Source organism: Aulostomus chinensis, chromosome 4 (assembly GCF_037954235.1).
Source record: "Aulostomus chinensis isolate RoL2024-O1b breed Wild chromosome 4, RoL_Achi_v1.0, whole genome shotgun sequence".
Taxonomy (NCBI): domain Eukaryota; kingdom Metazoa; phylum Chordata; class Actinopteri; order Syngnathiformes; family Aulostomidae; genus Aulostomus; species Aulostomus chinensis.
Genome location: NC_141323.1, coordinates 2,419,452 through 2,440,143, shown reverse-complemented (window position 1 = coordinate 2,440,143; position 20,692 = coordinate 2,419,452). Strand labels below are relative to the sequence as shown.

The window sequence follows — 20,692 nt, the reverse complement described above, 5'->3', positions numbered from 1 at the left end:
AAGAGGATAACGTGTGAACACCCAAAATTTAATATTTGGATTCACAATCTTTTTTTGTGAGTGCAAGTTATGATATATAACTGTGTCAGATTAGCCTACCAATGTCTTTTGCACGTGCAGCGACAGGCCTGCGTAGCTCGGTGACAAACTTCTTAGCATCCAGTCGGATCTCGATGACGTTGTTCAGCAGGGCGAAGAGAGGAGCAAGCGGGAAGGAAGCCACGAACAGAGACACAAAGCCGAACTGGATAACTGTAGGCGAGAGAGAAAGTCACAATTAAACACATAATAACGTAGAGGAATTTTGTGAAATGAAGGAATTTGTGAGAAACAGGCTGGAGACTCACTGGACACTTTGATAATTTTACAAAACAGATGTACAAGATTTGCCGTGAGATGAGGTTGAGTCACTTCCCCAGAGCATCCCAGAGTCCCAGCCCTTTTTTTTTTTTTTTACTGCAGTTTGCATTAAATGCAATCCTGCTCGTGAGAATTTAGAAATTAGCAGCAGACAGAAGGCAAGAGAGGAAATAATCTTCCAATGGCAAGCTTATACCTGCAGAGTTGTGAACGAGAGTATGCAAATAATGATGCTGCATTCGCACCTCAGAAGTCAAAGTTTGGAAATGCAGTGACGTTACACTTGCTGACCGCATTCCAGGAGAATATTTAAGACCTACAAGCTAAAAACAGTAGATTTTAAAGGCAATTGTTTATGTCTGGAGCAGCCATTTTGAAGTGTGATCTCTCTTGTTCCACCGGAATGCAACATAACTTATAACACAAGATACAAGAACACAACACGCACAAGATGGAAGTGAATTAATGGTGTGCTGTCATCATATTCATGTGATTATTCTAGGCAAACAAGGTGCAAAGTTTTTCTATTGAATAGAATTCCTAATGCTATGGGAGTATCGACAAAGCATGTATTTTTTGTTTTGTAGGATTCAGATTAACTTGCTGTGTTTCAAGCAGCATCACCGTATGAGTTTTCTATCTTCTCTGACGACACTGTAAAATTCTTACTTCACGTTATTTTAAAATATTAGCCAATTTTTAATGTTGAAAGTAAAAAATGAGTCTGATGTTTCGCAAATACATCAATGTTGCGACAAGGGAAAAACACATTTGATCCTGTCTGATTTGAAAAGTGGAAACAGTCGTTTGTCTAGTTGGGAGTCACACTGCTGCTCTGTGGTTCACATGATGCCTTTTAAGGTTACAGTCCACAGGGCGCCTGCTAAACTGGGACTTTTTATGATAAAGCGGTTTACTTTGTGTGTATCTATGTGCATGTGTATTATGCAACTCAGAAGAAAACCCAGTCACAACACCCATGACTTATGCTTAAAACTCAGGTTTATGGCAATTTATTGTACTATATGCACACGCGCGCACACACACGCGCGCACACACACGCACACACGAAAAAGTGCTCCTTATTCCCATCTCGGTACATTGGCTGATATAAGCAATCAATTGTTACACGTTACACAACAAAACCATTGGGCAAACTTTCAGTTTCATATGGATTTATAATATACAAACCCGATTCCAAAAAAGTTGGGACACTGTACAAATTGTAAATAAAAAAGGAATGCAAGAATTCACAACTCTCAGAAACTTAAATTTTATTCACAATAGAATAAAGATAACATAGCAAATGTTGAAAGTGAGACATTTTGAAATGTCATGCCAAATATTGGCTCATTTTGGATTTCATGAGAGCTACACATTCCGAAAAAGTTGGGACAGGTAGCAATAAGAGGCAGGAAAAGTGAAATGTACATATAAGGAACAGCTGGAGGACCAATTTGCAGCTCATTAGGTCAATTGGCAACATGATTGGGTATATAAAGAGCCTCTCAGAGTGGCAGTGTCTCTCAGAAGTCAAGATGGGCACAGGATCACCAATTCCCCAAATGCTGCGGCGAAAAATAGTGGAGCAATATCAGAAAGGAGTTTCTCAGAGAAAAATAGCAAGGAGTTTGAAGTTGTCCTCATCTACAGTTCCTAATATCATCCAAAGACTCAGAGAATCTGGAGCAATCTCTGTGCGTAAGGGTCAAGGCCGTAAATCCATACTGGATGCCCGTGATCTTTGGGCCCTTAGACGGCACTGCATCACATAAAGGAATGCTACTGTCATGGAAATCACAAAATGGGCTCAGGAATACTTCCAGAAAACATTGTCGGTGAACACAATCCACCGTGCCATTCGCCGTTGCCGGCTAAAACTCGATCGGTCAAAAAAGAAGCCATTTCTAAACGTGATCCAGAAGCGCAGGTGTTTTCTCAGGGCCAAGGCTCATTTAAAATGGACTGTGGCAAAGTGGAAAACTGTTCTGAGGTCAGATGAATCAAAATTTGAAGTTCTTTTTGGAAAACTGGGACGCCATGTCATCCGGACAAAGAGGACAAGGACAACCCAAGTTGTTATCAGTGCTCAGTTCAGAAGCTTGCATCTCTGATGGTATGGGGTTGCATGAGTGTGTGTGGCATGGGCAGCTTACACATCTGGAAAGGTACCATCAATGCTGACAAGTAAATCCAAGTTCTAGAACAGCATATGCTCCCATCCAGACGTCGTGTCTTTCAGGGAAGACCTTGCCTTTTCCAACAGGACAATGCCAGACCACATACTGCATCAATTACAACCACATGGCTGTGTAGGAGAAGGATCGGGGTACTGAAATGGCCAGTTACACATTGATATTGTTAAGTCTAAACACTAGTTCAGGCCGGTGACGTAAGTCTGCCTGCATGGTTGTTTTTGAACATGACATTAAGAAAACATGGCTTGTCCTTATTATCAGCGACATGTATTACTATGTGTAAAACGTGCAGTATATGTTGTATATGTGTTCTTCACATCTATTTTGTCGATAAGCTTGACTGTTAGTACGGCACAGAGGTCCCCTAAACCCCAAAGTCTTTCCACCAAAGTTCACTGTTACATTTTGCAAGCAGCAGCTGTTTTGCATGGGAGTGTTCCTCGCTGAGTAAGAAGCCATAAAGAGTCAAGTATGAAACGACAAACTTCAAACAGAACCGCTACAAAATAAGGATAAGGAAAAGCAAGCCAGCACCATTCCTTGCAGCAAGGAACTTGTTGATGGACTGTAGCATCAGCAAAAATCCCTGCAGTCACTGAAACCAATACCAGCTAAGTTAACTGAGATAGTGTTCTAGAATCCCCAAAACCCTGTTTTTAGTAGATGTCATGATCAGTGGCCCTGGGTAGCGCAGTGAATCGTTCTTACAGCTTGTGAAAAGTGGTGGTATGTAGGGAAATGATACAGCAAACGAGTAAAATGTATTGATGTGTACTGATGTACTGTGTATTGATGCATGCCGGCTCACTGCCAGTTTGGCCCACAAGTGTAAAGGTCCTATTTAATCTAATTGTTACTCCAGGAGGCTTAGCCAAAATAACTTTCCAAGTTTGAAAGTCAAAAACTGTATTTTGGCTGGAACTTTAGCAGTGTGGAACATGGATTATACCAGATTCTGAGTTGGAAGTTTGTTAACTAACGTTTTTGCTGTTTTTTTTTTTTATGTATTTAGCTTCAAGCTAACTATTTGTGACCGTCTCTTTCTGCATTCTAGAGACACAAAGAGGCAGTGTAAGAGGGAAAAATGTCTATATAAGTCTCCCATTTGTGAGTACTTAAAAGACAAAAAAATATATGGTTTGGGTGAAGTATCACTTAAAGCTTAATTTAAGTGTGTCTGCAGCTACTTAAGCTATTCATCATACATGCTAAATAAAATGTCAATGTCCCATTTCAAGCACTTGCTCAGGTTTGTTTGGTGATCCGTCAAGTAAAGCCAATGTCACTGTCAACTAGTCCAACTGAAAGTTCATCATTTTAAATCCTTTAGAAATGCGTTGCCCCCTGGTGACAGAGACCGATCCTCAAGGCCTCCAGTCTGATTGGTCATTGTGAAACAGAGCTGACTCCGGGCCATTTAGAAATGTTTAAAGTCTTCAGCTTTGTCACATTTGTGCTACAATAATCAAAACAACATCTACTTTCTTCCTACAACCAGGGAAAGGAAACATGAGAAAGACAAGGTGGTTTGTGCTCTGGAACTTTAGCAGTGTGGGAACGGGGATTTCCAGCAAGCTCAAGACTGACGGCCTCACCTTGAGACGCCACGCGGAGACAAAAGGTGCAAGGAAGAAAATACGACAGCGGAGAGGCGAGTGCCAGAGGGCAAGCTTAGAATAACCTCACTATCTGCCTAAGCTGAGGTTGACGGGTTCACACACCAATACATATCCAGCAACACGACTACAGGAGCACACGTGAATCATACATGAGTTAACACAAACCCAAAGCTGCCCATTCACACACTGACATCAACGTGTGAGAGTCTGTGTTTGCACGTACTCTACGGCTCAGACATTTCTGACATTCCTTCCTTTGCCCTGCAGCACCATTCGCTTGATCTTCATTCTTTTTTCTTCATCCTCAACTCCTCCCTCTTACCTCACTAAATCCACATTACATGATATGTATTCATCATCATAATACTAAGATCAAACTGCTCTAAAGACTGTGCGACTGGTAGGAGAGATACTACTAATACACCCTGCCCGCTTTGTCTGTAACAGCTGGCTTTGGAATGCCCGTTTACAAGAACATTTCCTGTGCAGCATACATATAATCTGCCCACAAAACTTCACAGTTTGAGGAAAGTACTCATGTTTTAACCACAGAACAGAACAGAACAATTTGTACGGGTTCTCAGTTTGTCACGTGCAGATGGTGTCACTTTGCGATGCCAAGACTGACGTTGCCTGTTTGCTGCTGCACTTGATGTTGTTGTTGAGCGGAGCACTGTTATGAACAGAATTTCCCTTGGGGATGGGGATAAAGTCTTCTGATTGTTATGTAAATGCTGCCATTCTTAATTTTCCTCTTACATGTCAATTGAAATGTAAAGTAATTACATGTTTAAGAGGAAATTTGTTCATAAGATAAGTTTTTTTGACTCTGATCTCTGAATTCCACAGCTGTATTTCCATGTTGCCTCCTCTGCTAATCTGTCCTCCTTTTGGATAAAATTCCCCTATAAATACCATTGACTTCTCATGCTTCTCTGCATTGCAGATCTAAATCTAAAACATAAACCATATCAGAAATTAATCAACAAGACTTAACGTCTCATCCATAATATAATGACATGTCCTCCCTCAAACTAGACTCACACAGTCTAAGGCTGAATATATCTGATGACTTATAACTTACACACCCTGTCGAATATTTGTGAATGTTTGTGTTTCGAAATAGAGAAACTATTAAACTAAACTAAACGAGAGAGAAACTATAAAAAGTAGATTTTTAGAAGGAATATCATTGTGTAATAAGTTAAGTGAGATTTTTCTTTTCACTGTTTGCAAATTTGCTTTCTGTGTCAAAAAAACAGCGCAAACTTTCAACAGTTGTTTGTTAGAATATTCATCATACAAATATATCAATTTATATAATATTTTATAGGCAAGCATGAAGTATTTTAAACAGATTGTGCAACAGCGTTCATGAACTGCTGTTTTGGCTTGTGACTCTGACACATCTAATGACAACTTAAAACACTTGGCATGACAAGTTACTATGACAGATGTAACAGTTGGTTGCTGGCATGCCTTGACCTGGGTGTGTATGCATGATTGGGTTATATAATGGCACCTTAATGTCATTCCTGCAAAAATGATAACCTGTTAATGATCATTGTGTATTTTAGAAATTTTGGGGACTGAAATATAACTTAATTTTTCTTTGGCTTACGATAAACTGATATCTGAATTGAATTTGAATGTGATATTATTATGTATTCATTCTGCCTTTGTTTTATGTTGCAGCATCCGTAACTCATCTCAACGACATTTACAGTAATTTGGTTAATAAATAGAGGCTCAATTTTTTTTTTTTTAATAATTGCTTTCTTTAACTCGTCCATCTTATTTTACATTACAACATCTCTAGTTTCGTTAGTTTTGCCAGTCTTCTTTGTGATGGAGTACACAGTATATATCCAGATATTACTTCACTGACAGGGTTTTTCCTCCCCTGTTTAGTTTGTTGTTTTTGCAAGTAACAGTAATGCAGAAAATACTGTAAACATTTCAAATATTGGCACTCGAACTAAAACACAAGGAAGACTAGTTTCTTTCTGTACCTGTAGAAGTTGAACATACAGTGACCGTCATATTAAATGCACTTTATGACTTTTGAAAGCGGAGAAACTTTAATTTGGGATTGACACCGATGAAATAAGTATTTGTATACTTTGTACGTGGCCATACAAACAAGTCTGGACAATATCAAGAGAATACAACGCACTGGTCCTGGTGATAAAAATAAACTGCAGTCGTGGTTAACGATACATAACGTTGCCTACAGAGAACTGAAAACAGCAGTGTCAAAGATCTCATGCATTACACTCCATTGGCTGTGCTTCCCAACAGAAATAAACGTGTCTCAATGAGTGTGCGTGAGTAGTAAGCAAACACATCCTTAGCTGTCACAGATAGAGATTACATAAGAGCCCCCATTGATGTACAGGAGTACTCATTCCACAAGTATGTTGGAACTGAAATGGCTGCTTTCTTCCCTGAGGCTACTGTGTGTGTGTTTGTGTGTGTGTGTGTGTGTGTGTGTGTGTGTGGGCTCACTCATTTCCATGTATTCTGGCGTGAGGCCTTCAAAGGGAACAAGGGCGTAGTCCAGGTTCCATTGCTGTGGAGGCCTTTCCTCTTCCTTCTCCTCCTCGCCTCCCCCTTTATCCTTTAGCATACGCACCAGCTTCTTCAACTTCCTGTCAAGACGCAAAGAGAAGGCCAATATTGGAGTTTGGAGAAAAGAGAAGATTCGATGATTTTTACAAATAATATTGGAAAAACACATGAGTAGCCAAATAAAGAATGAATTTTTTTTAAACAGTTAATTTCTTCTATAATTGTAATTAATGTGTTATAATCAAAACCCGTAAATAGGAGGCATGTGAAAGAGTTCAAAAAACAACTCAAGGTTCAACTTTAAAGTGTCAAACTCAATTTTAGAATCCCACAAGGAAACAAATTATTAGGTTTGTGTGAATCTGCTCACATACACAACTTTCTTGTTTGTCCTTACGGAGCATGTTCAGGGAGGACAAACAAGCAAGTCGTGTATGACGGCAGATACACACAACCTAATTAATGTATTATAACCCAAACCCGTAAATAGGAGGCATGTGAAAGAGTTCAATAAACAACTCAAAGTTCAACTTTTAAGTGTCAAACTCAATTTTATAATTCCACAAGGAAACAAAATATCAGGTTTGTGTGTCTGCTCACAGATGTTTGTCCTTGCTGAGAATGGTCAGGGAGGGAAAAAGTACTGGTGGAATGGCAAACATATGTGACAGCAAAAAAACATTAAACAAAGAAGATGTTGCTCCACTCCTAGCAGCAAAACTACAAAACACCGCTAAGAGCCTGGAGACTGTCTGTGACTGGAGCTCAGACCACCTCAGTAACTTCAACGACTTTGATTACATTTGATCATAACGGCTATTGCATTAGGTTACCAGGTTAGGTGTTTGGTTCAAACATTTACCCACCAGCCAAATCATTTGGCAAATGGTGGGTGTTAGTTTTAAACACATTCCTTCCTTTCAGATCAATTTTAAAACTTAATCAAAGGGACAGGTCTATCTATTGCATCTTTAGACAAGGCCGTTTAGAGTCAGTGATACCTTAAGTACGCTACCCTCACTAAGTGTCTTGAGAAATTCCCCATAAAACTGCAAACAGCCACATTACAAGTCTGTGATTTGACTAGTCGCCTCCCAGGTGTGAAAGCTTTCAGGTGATGAGAAGGTATGCGAAGAGTATGATGGATGTGGTCTCTGATCCCCCAGGACATCCAAGAGAAACCACAGTATTTGATGTGCCAGATAAGATCCACAACAGGTCAGGAGGTGAAAGTTATGCTTTCGGCAACGGTAGCAAGGCAGCCTGAAGCTAAAAGGTTCCTGTGTAGTGTGACAGTTGTTATAGACAGAGCTGACCTCTGACCTTGGGGATTTGCATGTAGACACAGAACTTTTACACAGTATGACGTGCAACTGTACCGACGTGAGGAATGCTAATTGGAAAAGAGCATGGGAATGGAATCTTGCGAGTGCTTGGGAGTTAGCACATGTGGATGTAGGCATGTGTGTTAGATGTCAGTTTGGCTAAGATGAGTGACTGGTTCTTTAGACATTAGACCTTACTTTGTTCCCCTATCATCATTTATATCTGAATGGATTCAAAACTTCTTAAAAAGTGACTGAAGAGAAAAAAAGAGGAATGTAGTCTACTTACGGGATGCCGATCTCAAAGATGTTGTTCTGGATAAGCTGCTTCCCGAGCATGATGATGCTGAGCTGAATGCACAACTCAATGAGGCAGCCTCCAGGAGCACACTAAGGGAGACACACTTTAGTGCATGTATTTTTTATCAACTGATGTTCCACTTATTCACCAAAATGAAAAATAAAGCCACATGTGCAAAGATGCATACTAACCTCTTCCATCCGATAATCATTAAAGACGTACACGTAATTTCCCGGTCGACCTGCAAACCTAAAAAAAAAAACACAACAATTACATTGTTTAACTGTTTTTATGAGAGAGAGGAGTTAATAAGAATAGTACTATAAGTGAACCAGGACAAAAGTAATTATATGCATAGCATGTTAAAGTGACACTCCACCCAAAAAAGTGTGTTTTGTCAAACGGGTGTCTTGAGCTCCTGAGGATGTTTTTGTCTCCCTCAATGCTTCTTTGTGACTCCATAATGCAGGAAGAGTCAGCCATATGGTGGCAACTTCAACACATTTACAAACTCTGAAGCACTTTGTCTGATGTAATCCACATTTTCTCCATCCAGCTGTATTCTCAATAATCCACAAATACTAGGGAAAACCAAACTATAGCCCATCTGGTTTCCTTCTGGGCACTCCAGGGTTAACCCCTTGCGCAACCAGCTGTTGCATAAGGTTGAACTAACTCCGCTGTCGTCTCTGTACTCGCTCACACTAGTGCCAAAACTGTACGATGTACTCGACAAATAGTTTTGGACAGTTTTGCTGCTGCTTTGTTGTTATAGATGTAAGTTGCCATTATGATCAAGCTAAATATAAGAGGCTGGCTCTCTCTGAATTCCAGAGTCACAAAGAAGTAATGCAGAGCGGAAAAAAAGTCTTTGTGAGCTAGACACCCATTTGTGAGTTCTTGAAGTCAAAAACACTTTTGAGTGAAGAATCGCTTTAATATAAGACGTAAAAAGAGCCACACGATTGAATGTGTGCAATGTACAACTTACCGTCCCTTGAAGAAAGCCACGTAAAAGATGGGCGCATAAGCATTCATGAATTTGAGCAGGAAGGCTTTTAAGACTAAACGCTCCTCAAAGTTGGTTTCTGTCTTTGGGATCTCTGGAAAACCAAGCGGAAATTAGAAATATTAGGTTTTGCCAATGTTTTTGAAAACAGTGTTTTTAAGTTTTTCCCCTTCAGTTTGTCGTTGTAGCATGAGAAGTCAGTCTGGTTGAGAGATGTGATAAATCTGTCAGTCTGACAGCTCTGATGGAGTTATTACATGACCACTGTGCTGGAAGCAGGTTAAATTAGTGGCGTTATCAACATGACATATCGTCTGTCTGTCTCTCTGTCTCTCTCTCTCTCTCTCTCACACGCACATATACACACACGCACACACATTCCCCCTCTGACACGTTAAAGTCAAAGTCATTTTTAATGTCAATTCAGCAATATGTACAGGACATACTGAGGATCGAAATTATGATACTCTCAGACCCAACATGGAGCAAAAAAAATTTAATAAATAAGTCTAAGAATATACATAGTATATGCATATATTAAAAACATTCTCCTTTCTATTCTTTTCCTCTATTTCAGAGGCTTTGAATATGAATGAAATGGGATGGCTGGAGCATGAAAACATTAAAGTTTCATCACACTGTCCAACAAGAGGCTTGAAATCAGGAACAATATTGCCACCAGGATTTAAATCAACTTCTGACAGGAACTTAATGCTATTTATGACTTAACACTATTTTAAAACTTGATTTTTAGAGACAAATTTCTAGCTGATGGCTAAAAACTATGGATACCACTTTATATCTGTTTGGTAGATACAGCTAGGCAATAGTTAGCTTAGCTAAGCAAAAAACTTAGCTTGGCAGAAACACAAACAGCATATTAAACAATTTGACTCCGGCCCACAAGTTTTCATTCATTTTTTTACTCAGAATTTAAGGCTGCCATATTGACACATAGTTCTTCTGTAGCAATGACCGAGATTATCCTAACCCTACTCCATGATTAGGGCCATTAAAGCCGTCACACGACGATGGATCTTCGAGTTCTGCTGGTCTCTTCTGCCAGCCACATCAAGACATGACGGCTATAGGAATGCCTAATCTGATGTGGTATAACGAACAAGACCACCATGAAAGACAGAAATATTGTGTTACTTCACCCGGGCATCAAAGTCAGTTTCGACCACAGATTCCCGATAAGACAAACTGAATATGTCAGTCTGTCAAACCTGCCTGCCCACACTGCTACCTTGGTGAGTTTGTGTTATTGTTTCGCACTGGCAACTTTACAAGCTTGTGTCAAGCCACAAGTGGGCAGTTTACACCACTGCAACTTTCCCTGCAACTCTTTTGTATCGTTGTTCATAATTGTTGAAATACTGGCCTCAGAGGCATTAAACCATAAAAGCCTTAGTCTGATTTTAACCGATGGCTGAGGATATTTGCTCCATTCTTTGTTATATTTACACCACCATAAAAAAACCAAAAAAACCGACGTAAAACTTACCTAGTTCAGTCAGCCACAGGGCCACTGCACCGTAGATTTCATCAAGGATCAGAATAACCACCAAGTTGATTATGACAGCAGTAGCTGTCACTGTCACCCGAACATTGGACTTGGTCTCTGGATCGGGGCTCATCGCCATCAGAGCCGACACTGTGATGCGGTAGATGATGACGCCGAAAACGGCTGAAAACGTCAGGCCAAACTGGGAGCATAGAAGGGAAATAAATTAGTCATTGAACAACCATATTGTCCGATGCCCACACAGCAGTGGCTGGAATGAATATTTCAAAGAACACATGAATGTTGGCCCATATAGGCTACTCATTTATGTACATCATATACATGTTTATTTTTATTTAAAGTGCTTTCATCCATGCATAGTGCAACAATGCATGATTCTACATAGAGCAGATTTTTATATGCTGACCATAAAGAGAATGGAGGAAACATTGATGAAGTATCCAGGAAGACGGTCTTTCCAGGTCAGCTTGTCTATAGCAGCCTGTCCGGAAAGAGAGGAAACAGCAGAAGACAGAGTCATTTATACAATGGCCTCAACTTTTATTGGGGGGGTCATTGAGACACCCACTGAGACATGATCTCTGAAGAAAATAAAGATTTTGTTGCACTCATAAAAACAAATCTCTCAAAGTATGACGCATCATCACGGCTCATTTCCCCCTTTGGAAAGGTTGTAAAAGCTGACTGGAGAGAAGGAGCAGCCGCAGCACTTATAGCATCTGTATTTCCTGGCCTCCACAGGAAATATTACAACAGGTCAACAGTGACAAAACGGAGCACAAGAACCCATTTTATAGTCTGAATAGTTGAGTAGAAAATGGCAAAAAGTGAAATCCCTTACAGCAAAACATCCCAAACAACACAAACTAGCATCCTTACGTTAGGATACGTTAGGGTTTTAATATATAAAATACACTGTAAAAATGACGACAGGTAGCCCTGCATTGATGACATTAAATTCAACTTCCTATTGCTTTGTGCTCAAAGTTAAAATCCATGTTGATCTCTAGACATGATGGGAGGTAGATTTTGTCACCTACTGTAATAGGCATGCTAACAGATGAGCAGTTTCTCCGTTTTCAATCTCATCTAAACTACCTGAAGGCTGTAGTTTTCTATTCACACTTGAGTACTCGATTCTTGTGGTCATTTTGGGGGCAGCGGAAACCATCGGTGACGACGACACTGACATACCCCCTTACAAAGCTGATACAGATGAACCTACAAATATTACTGTATTGTGTATTTCCTCTTGATATGGTGCAACTCCAGTGCTCATATGGAGATATCCCTGTGTCCAACTGGCAATTTAAAAAATACAGAGACCAACCTAAGCATCTCCATCTCTATGTATGTGACCCCCTTCCCCTCCATTTTTGTGACTCTAGGCAAATCAGACACAGACGATATGAAAATTTCATTCAGGAGTCTGTGCATCTAAAGACCTACAGTTTTCTAGCAAGAAGGGCAATGGTACCATCTAGTGAGTATAATGACTCAGTGCAGCCGGCAATAAAGGCTTCCCACACGCACACACGCACACACGCACACACACACACACACACTACAATACAAATATATAGTCAATAGAAAGTAATTATCTCCATTTTGTGGTCTATTCTGTTAAAAGAATCAGCAGGAAGAGAACACATCTCGTCCATTTGATCCGTATTTTCGAACAAATGAATACAATTTTAAGAGTAACATGGTATAAGATATCAAGAAATTCAAATCTGCTTAATGCTGAAATGAATGAATGGATTACAGTGTATAAAATTTCGGTCAATAGTGCATGTGAATTTACTAACTCCTCTCTACTTGTGATTTTCTCTTTTTAGGATTATTCATAGTCATGCATTGGTGCACATTTATATTAATAGCTCCGTTGGATTAAAATGGAGGTTCTGCTCTTTATTCCCTTTCTGCCACGGGGAATTTAGTATCAGAGCTCCATGGATGGTAGTCATTTTCATTATTGACTAATTTGTGACTAATCTGGGGATGAATGTTGTCACGACTCACATTTTACTGAACCCTCTGACTCTCTCTGTCCCACCTCGGGAAAGTGAACTCAGTATTCAGGGTTAGAGTAAGTTCAGAACCCTGCCTGAACGCATGGATGATTTAGTCCTATCTAGATCATGTTGTGATGGTACACTTCACCATCGTGTAGCCAAAATGAGTATTACAGCAAGAAACACCTGCCTCTTTTCACAAATTATTTTTTTGCGTTTGTTTTGCCAGTCAGAGATGAAATAACACACGTAAGAACTTTTTATACCTGTTTCAGAAAGTAATTACAAGTTAAAAGTAATAATTTTGCCTCTCTCATTTATGTAAATGAGTTGGCTAGAGTATTAGAAACACCTTTCAGTATCATGAATATGTAGATGAATGCTACGACAAAATTTGACTTCAGTAATAAAAATAATTTATTGCAGAGCTCTTGTATTGGAGCAGATTTTACACCTGTGAAGCGGCTGGTGAGTGCATTTTTTTTTTTTTTTTTTATTAGATGCTTTTTAAGAACTGCTTTTTAGTCCTGAACCCTGACGAACCTAAGAGATTGACCGGGTGACAGACTCACAACCCCTTTTGCAGCATGTGCATTATGCACAACTACGGCTCTCTAATTATATTAGTAATAATAAATAATTCAACTACATAGAGTTGATGTTTTTCACCTCTTTACATAAAAGAGTGTATGTACATAAATCACATGAGGTTATAGCTGGATATAACAAACAATGACTGCCTCTCTTATTGGATTATAAAATGCATCTGATGAAACTCTCTAACACAGCGGCTAAAACTACATCTTTGAATGGTCGGAAGATTAAATCATACCCATTCTTACAGACGATTGGTTTGAATAGGACTTTGTGAACACATTTTTATGGCAGAATGCTAAGGGAGCCTCTCACGTATTTGTCCTGACAATGCTCAGAGTTTCTCTAACAGCCTAGGAACAAGTACCGGTATGCCTGCTATATTGGTGTATGTGGGACACACTGACACTCAGTTGTACTGTAAGACAGATGTTGGCTATTTTAGCACCAAATAAACTATAACACACAGAACTTGAAACAGAACTGTGTGTGTGTATTTTAGCATCTTAATACAAACTACTAACCAAATGTAGTTTTGTTTGAATGTTCTTGCTGCTTGATTTGACTTATTTAGCTGCAACGATTAAAGTAAAAAGCACAACGCACATGTCTGTAAATGTGTTAAAGTGTGAATTAATTACACAATTACCACTACAATCTCTGGGTTTAATCTAAATGTATATTTCACTGTTTCAGGTAATAAATCATGTGGTTCAAGTGTATGTGTGTGTGTGTGTGTGTGTGTCTATGTAAAAAGAGATTTCTGTGTCACCATAGTGACGGTCACTAATCTTACCCCTGGCTTCCTGCCCAGCATGCATCACTCCCACTCAGCCGCCCTCCCTCTGTTTCTCACAGTCTCCCCTAACTCTCCAAGTCTCTCATTATTTGTATATCTGTACGATGATCTCTTTGGATGAATCTCAACCTTTTTTCTTTTTTCTTTTTTTTTAATATATCAGTCACGATTGATTTGAAATCTGTTGTGAGAAATAAAGCTGTGAAGGAAGCAGGTTCGAGAAAATGTAATGTTAAATAAAAGTAGATAAATTGATGTTTTTCACTGCAGATATTTTGAATTGTTATCACAGGAAAGGCAAATGCGGAGCTAATGATACTCCATTACGTAAATAAAAGCACTTCAGCAACCAAGAACAATAAACCATTATTTATGGCCTGTTAATTACACAGTTTCTCATCCGTCATCTTGAATGCAATGGAAAGCACATAAAATAAGTGAGAAAGAGCTTTTGTACATGCAGTTGTGTCCAAATCACAGCTCACCCAAAATTAAAATGTGACTATACAGCAAAAAGTAAACTTGATAATGGTAAATCTTCCAGTGTATGTTGTGGCAAATGTCACTGGTACAGTAAATGTTCTGATTAAAACTGCACTAGGAAGTAATGTAGGAATTTTTTGTTTTGTTTTTGGGTTTTGGGGTTTTTTTGGGGGGGGGGGCGGTTTGCAAGTGATCATAAATGGTCATGGATACTCATTTTAAAACATGTAAACGCACACACTCGTCCACTTGTGATCGGATCATCCAGGAAGCATCTTAATGCGAGGTCTGACCAGGCCAAAGGTCTTCGGTGAATTGAAAGGATCGTTGTTTAGTCCAACCGTGTTAAATGTAAGTGGATAAGTGTTGTTTTACTTTTAATTTCATAGTTTCTCCACTAAATGTAGCTATTTGTCACATGTTTTACCAGCCAGTCAAACTAGTATCCCTATGGGACCAAGCATATCTGATATATACTGATAGTAAACGCAGCCTTCTCAAGAATTTGTCACGAAATACAGAATACTATCAACTTTATCATTAAAATATTTATTCCTACAATCCCTCCGGCTTTCTCAGCTTTGTTTGCCTGGATGTCAAGTTCCCTCATACACTCACATACTTAATGCAGGAAAAAGAGCAACAGGGACAGCTAATCCCTCATTAGCATTAGCTGTCTATCTGCAGGTCAGTCCTTCTCAACATATCATTAATCTGTAATTAACAAAGCTCAGTAACAAACTGAAACATAATTAAAAGTTACACAGGTGCAAGTTATGGTTTTTCTAACATTATTTTCTTAGTTTTGGAACACATAAACTCCACCTGCTGGAGCTTCCAGTCACACCGTCTGTCTCTGTCCGTCAATATTTGCTCTTTTTGTTCCCTTCTGCTGAGGGCAGATACACTCTGTTCTCCCGCAGCAGCCAAATGTACATAGACTTTTTGTTCAACTACATACTGAAATTTGCTGCATCTCGGTATGGTATGAACAGCTCCCTTAGCAGACCACAAGTGAGGAGTTTAACTCCAGAAATTTCTTTATTTGCAGATGAAATACATTTTCTATGTACTCGTTTTGATCTGTTGAAATTCAAATCTTACAATTTTCTTGATGTTTGACTGAGATTTGGAAGAAATCCATTTAAAAATGAAGTTGGAATGAAAAATTATCATGGAGAAAAGAGAATATAACCTCCCCAAAAAACGATAATTATGATAATATAGATCTATAGAGCTCCTAGTCATGCCTTTAATCACGTTAAGTAACTTGAAATAAATTAAAGGAGGCTCAGGTTGTTGCTGTAAACATTCAAAATCTCGATGAATGTAAAACGTAAAAGCACCGCCTGGATACCTGAGAGGCTGAGAAGTCAGAAGACGGGACAGGAAGAGAAGAACAGATGATTGCAGCAGCCTGCAGGAGCGGAAACCAGAGGACAGGAGAGGAAAGGTGAAGGGAGGTGAGGAGGGGAAGGAAGGAAGGAAGGAGGAGAGGTTACCGGTGTCCCTGCAGCCAGGGCAGACAGTAGTTTTTGCCTCCATCTGTCCTTCCCTGTCACTGTCCCGTCCTCCGGCTTCTCTGGCTGCAAGATAGAAGGACGGGATACACAAACACGCATGTTTACTTTGAGGTGTTCATTCCGGAGCGTTAAGCAAATTACAGCTTACACGAACACTAGCCATACCTGACCTTCATCACTGATCCAAAAATCACTGCTTTATACTGTAAAACTAGAAAAACACATATTTAACTATGAAAAGTTAGTGTCATAATTGCCTTATAATTTTGAGTCGAACAAATTTCATGACAGAAGTGTATTTGTTTTGAATAATTACAGAAGTACCTCAACTTTTCCACTCAAGTCCCACTTAACTTCAAATTCTAAGGAAATCTAAACTTTTTTAACTATAACTTCAGTTTCACATGTTTGTTTGTTTTTTTGTTGTTTTAAAAGTGTACCATTGGGGGATATGATGTCCCCGATCAAGTGGTCGTAAATTTGTGTCCCTGAAAGTGGCTCAGGTTGTCAGACACAATAACCCGAAACAAACAACTTTCTAAGAAGACAAAAAAGTGTCTGTTGCTTTTGCAAAAGTGCAACAGACACTGCAAATAGGACTTGAGCTGGGGAGTTTAACACTAATGTAACTGATAACAAGGTAATCTGACAGACGAAATTCAATCCAAAAAATTATTTTTTTTTTAGTCCATACAATTTTAAGGACAGAAAAATGCTTATCATGCCAAGATGTCGTTGTGTGTGCTTTCAAAACAGTTACGGATCACCAATGGAAAAATAAATCAGCTGCAAATTGGAAGCGACTAAAAATCACTGTTGGTAGGAAGGAGAAGGAAACATTTTCTGAATCACCCTACCCTCTGCAAACTTGGTGGTTTCATAATTTCATCTCATTTAACAATGACTGTCTTTGCTCCTGATAATTCAATATCAGTTACACATGATGGTATTGGGATTTGCTTTTTTTTTTTTTTTTTTCCTTGACGACAATACAAAAAAGCACCACTCTGGACTCTGGGCCTTCACCAACAGATGGCAGGGGCTGAAACACATCACATCCTTGGGGGTCCCCTTCTTCTGTCCCAAGGTCAGCTTTTGGGACGGTGTGGCAGTGACTTGGTTCCTGTCTCGCTCTGTTTGTGGCGAGAGTATATGTGGGCCAACAGGACTCAATGTGATTGACCCAATTTCCAGAGAGAATCTAGATCATTGCCCGTCATTATTAATGTCTGCTGCACGCCAAACAATCAAGCTGATCAGGAATCATATGATTTCAAATTGAGCCAGCTGTTGTGTTTCTCCCCACAGAATCAATACAGAGTAGAGTGCTGTCAAATGGAAATTTCAGCAGGATTATATATTTACTGACATCATGAGTTGTCCTACGGGAGACGTGGCCCACAGCATTTATCTCAGGGATAATTCTAATCTTTCCTACCTCGTTCTTTTTCTTTTTCTTCTTAATTTTCTGTTTCCTCTGCCTCTTCTGGAGGAGGATGGTTTCATATTTTGGCCGAGGGTGCTCCTGCAGGGGAAAAAAAAAAGAAAAGGTTGAATCTGTGTTGTACCAACATGAGAGTGTGTGTACATACCTTATTTTTCTCACAGGAGGAGTGCCTATCTTTTAGGAACAAAAAGTATATCCCCATAATAACTCATTAGAAGAGGAAAATTTGATGTAAAATTTAGATTTTGGTCAGTTCAGCACAAGGAGTCTAACAGTAAAGGATATACTAAGATATGTTACAACGCGCCTAAGGACTAAACACACCTTTTGCAGCTATATCTTTATTGGTTTCACACAGATTTTAACAACAAAAAGTTCGAGTCACATTGACAGTATTCTGGGATTCTATATCTTAGACTCAACTCCAGCCCATTACCACCAGTATCACAGATCCCACTCCCTTCCTGCCATTGTCCCATCCTCCCATTCACTTTCCTAGAGTCTCACTCACACATACATACTATTAAAAGTAAAGGATGTAGTTCATAATTTAAAAAAACAAATATGAATAACAAAATACATGATCAATTAAAGGGCAGCACAGTGGTGCAGTGGTCAGCACTGTCGCCTCACAGCAAGAAGGTTCTGGGTTCAAGCCACGGGGTCTTTCTGTGCGGAGTCTGCATGTTCTATCTGTGCCTGCGTGTTTATATGTGTTGACCCTGCGATGGACTGGTGACCTGTCCAGGGTGAACTCCGCCTCTCACCTGAAGGCTGCTGGGATAGGCTCCACAGTTAACAGGATAAGCGGTAGAAAATGGATGGATGGATTGATATTCAATTAAAGAATGTAAAATCTGGATAATTCGATAAATAAAACAAAAACAAAGGGTTTGTACAGCTCATGTAATTTATTTCTTCTCCAAGAGAGGTTTCCAGGTTTCTGGGGAAAGTCTTTAGGGAACCTTTCAGAGGAAACTTAATCCTCTCAAGTTTAATTCATTGCAGTGTCTCATGGATCCATCTATTATGAGGCGGTAGGGAAGAAGGTAGCCATTTAAGAGAATTAGCCTCAACAATAACTTGTTTTCTGGCCACAGATTCAACGGGTCTAGAAGGAATGCTGATGAGGACAGTGAGCGGGACTTGGTTTACTGAGATTTTGAGAACTCTGCTACGTGTGGTCCTAAATCGTAATCATTTTTGGCATGACTAATCACTTTTGTCCAAGTATCTTGAAGGATTTTGCATTGATAGAATCACCTTCATGTAAAAAGCTATGCAGCTACAATCTGGTATAGTGCATCAAATAGTGGCATTTTCATTTAAACTGTTCATCGTCCCTTTTAAATAAAATGTATCTTTGGATAAATGTATGTCGGGTGTACATCAAATCAAGCCAGGCTGCCTAGAATTAAGGGCTTGCTTGCAATCATCAGTCACATTTATTTATATATACACATATCAATATCTGTGCGCATCCACACCTACAGTGACGTGTGTGTGTGTGTACATTGCATGACCATTAATCAGTGTGTGTTGTATGCGCATGTGTATGTACCTCATCCTCCTCGATTCCTGTCAAATCCCAACTGAAACTCAAACTGATCTGGCGACGCTTCCAGTGTTCCAGGAACAGCACCGCTACACACGTGCACACGCACAGACACACATGCACAGACACACACAGACACACACACACACACACACACACACACACACACACACACACACACACACACACACACACAAAAACCTAATTAGCAAAAAAGAAAAAAATAGACTAGAGGGAAGACAGGAAGTTCAGACCTGATATTTATGTAAAGCAAAAACAAACAAAAAAACAAGAAATCTAGGAACAAAACAACAACTTTAACAGAAGAATGAAGACTGACAGGGTTCACAGGAAAAACTCTTACTAAAAACAACTAAAATACAACAGGATGAGATACATCTCGCCCCGCCTCTCACCCGAAGGCTGCTTGGATAGGGGATGGATGGAGATACATCTCAAAACAGGTGAGACAATAGAGCTAGCCGATTGGGTAAGAATCCATGAAATAAAACTGTAAAGACCACAACTAAAAAAAACAGTCCAAATATATTTAAGAAAATAAGAAGATATAATACTGGGTAGAAAAGTAACGATGTCAGAGTAGCTTCAACAGGATTACTGCACTGATGTAGCAGCAGATACTGCACAACACCATACAAGTATCATCATCCTCTCAAACTTCACCTGCTTCCAGGTGAAACTTTTAGACAATCTGTATTGGCAATTTTGGCTTTTTTAGAATGTTTTTTTTTAATTACTGCCAAGCACATGAGCAGGTAAATTATTGAACAGCATCCTGAAGTCAATGCATAATCTTCAATGAATTATTTTTATATACAACATGCATCAATCCATCCCTGTATTCTTACTATAATCACTGACTTTCTATTTCTATGTCTGAAGAAAACTTAGATGATTTTATGGCAGATTTGTAGTTTATTGCTGCAAAATTCTCCTGTAAAACAAATGCAGCAGAAGTGGGAACAAGGTGATACCACAAACTTGATCATTCCCCGATGAGAAATTCAGATGTGTCTCTGACAACAAACCACAACGTTATGGTTCATATTTCTGCTTTTTAGTCCTTTTTTTTTTTACATTGCGGGTCATTAGATATTAATGATATATTAATTCAGCCCACCTGTTCATACAGATACAAACTCACCCCACAGGGACATGAAGATGGCAAAGAAGACAGTGGCTGGGTTGTCAAAGAGGTGTGAAGCTCTGGCTGTGCCGCAGGCGGTGCTGAGCTGCCAGAAGTCACAGGCTCCGTCACACAGAGGACACATGGTGAAATTGAGACGCTCGTCACACATCTCCAGGCTTAAAGGGGGAGACAATAATCAAGCTCTTAGATGTTAC

At 39.4% G+C, this 20,692-nt stretch overlaps 1 protein-coding gene across 4 annotated transcripts in view; it reads right to left on the bottom strand.

Moving 5' to 3' along the window:
• ano2b (anoctamin 2b) overlaps positions 1-20,692 on the bottom strand; it is an 84,856-nt gene that overhangs the window by 21,254 nt on the left and 42,910 nt on the right. For 3 of the 4 annotated variants that reach the window (XM_086201031.1, XM_086201033.1, XM_086201035.1), the window contains 11 exons: positions 20,493-20,653; positions 19,334-19,416; positions 17,764-17,850; positions 16,305-16,388; positions 11,318-11,392; positions 10,891-11,092; positions 9,366-9,477; positions 8,566-8,623; positions 8,363-8,463; positions 6,686-6,828; positions 100-252 (listed from right to left, as the gene is read on the bottom strand). In XM_086201031.1, the coding sequence (XP_086057157.1) occupies positions 100-252; positions 6,686-6,828; positions 8,363-8,463; positions 8,566-8,623; positions 9,366-9,477; positions 10,891-11,092; positions 11,318-11,392; positions 16,305-16,388; positions 17,764-17,850; positions 19,334-19,416; positions 20,493-20,653 (1,259 nt within the window). The remainder of the gene's footprint in view (positions 1-99; positions 253-6,685; positions 6,829-8,362; positions 8,464-8,565; positions 8,624-9,365; positions 9,478-10,890; positions 11,093-11,317; positions 11,393-16,304; positions 16,389-17,763; positions 17,851-19,333; positions 19,417-20,492; positions 20,654-20,692) is intronic. The other variant, XM_086201032.1, reaches the window with a different exon arrangement.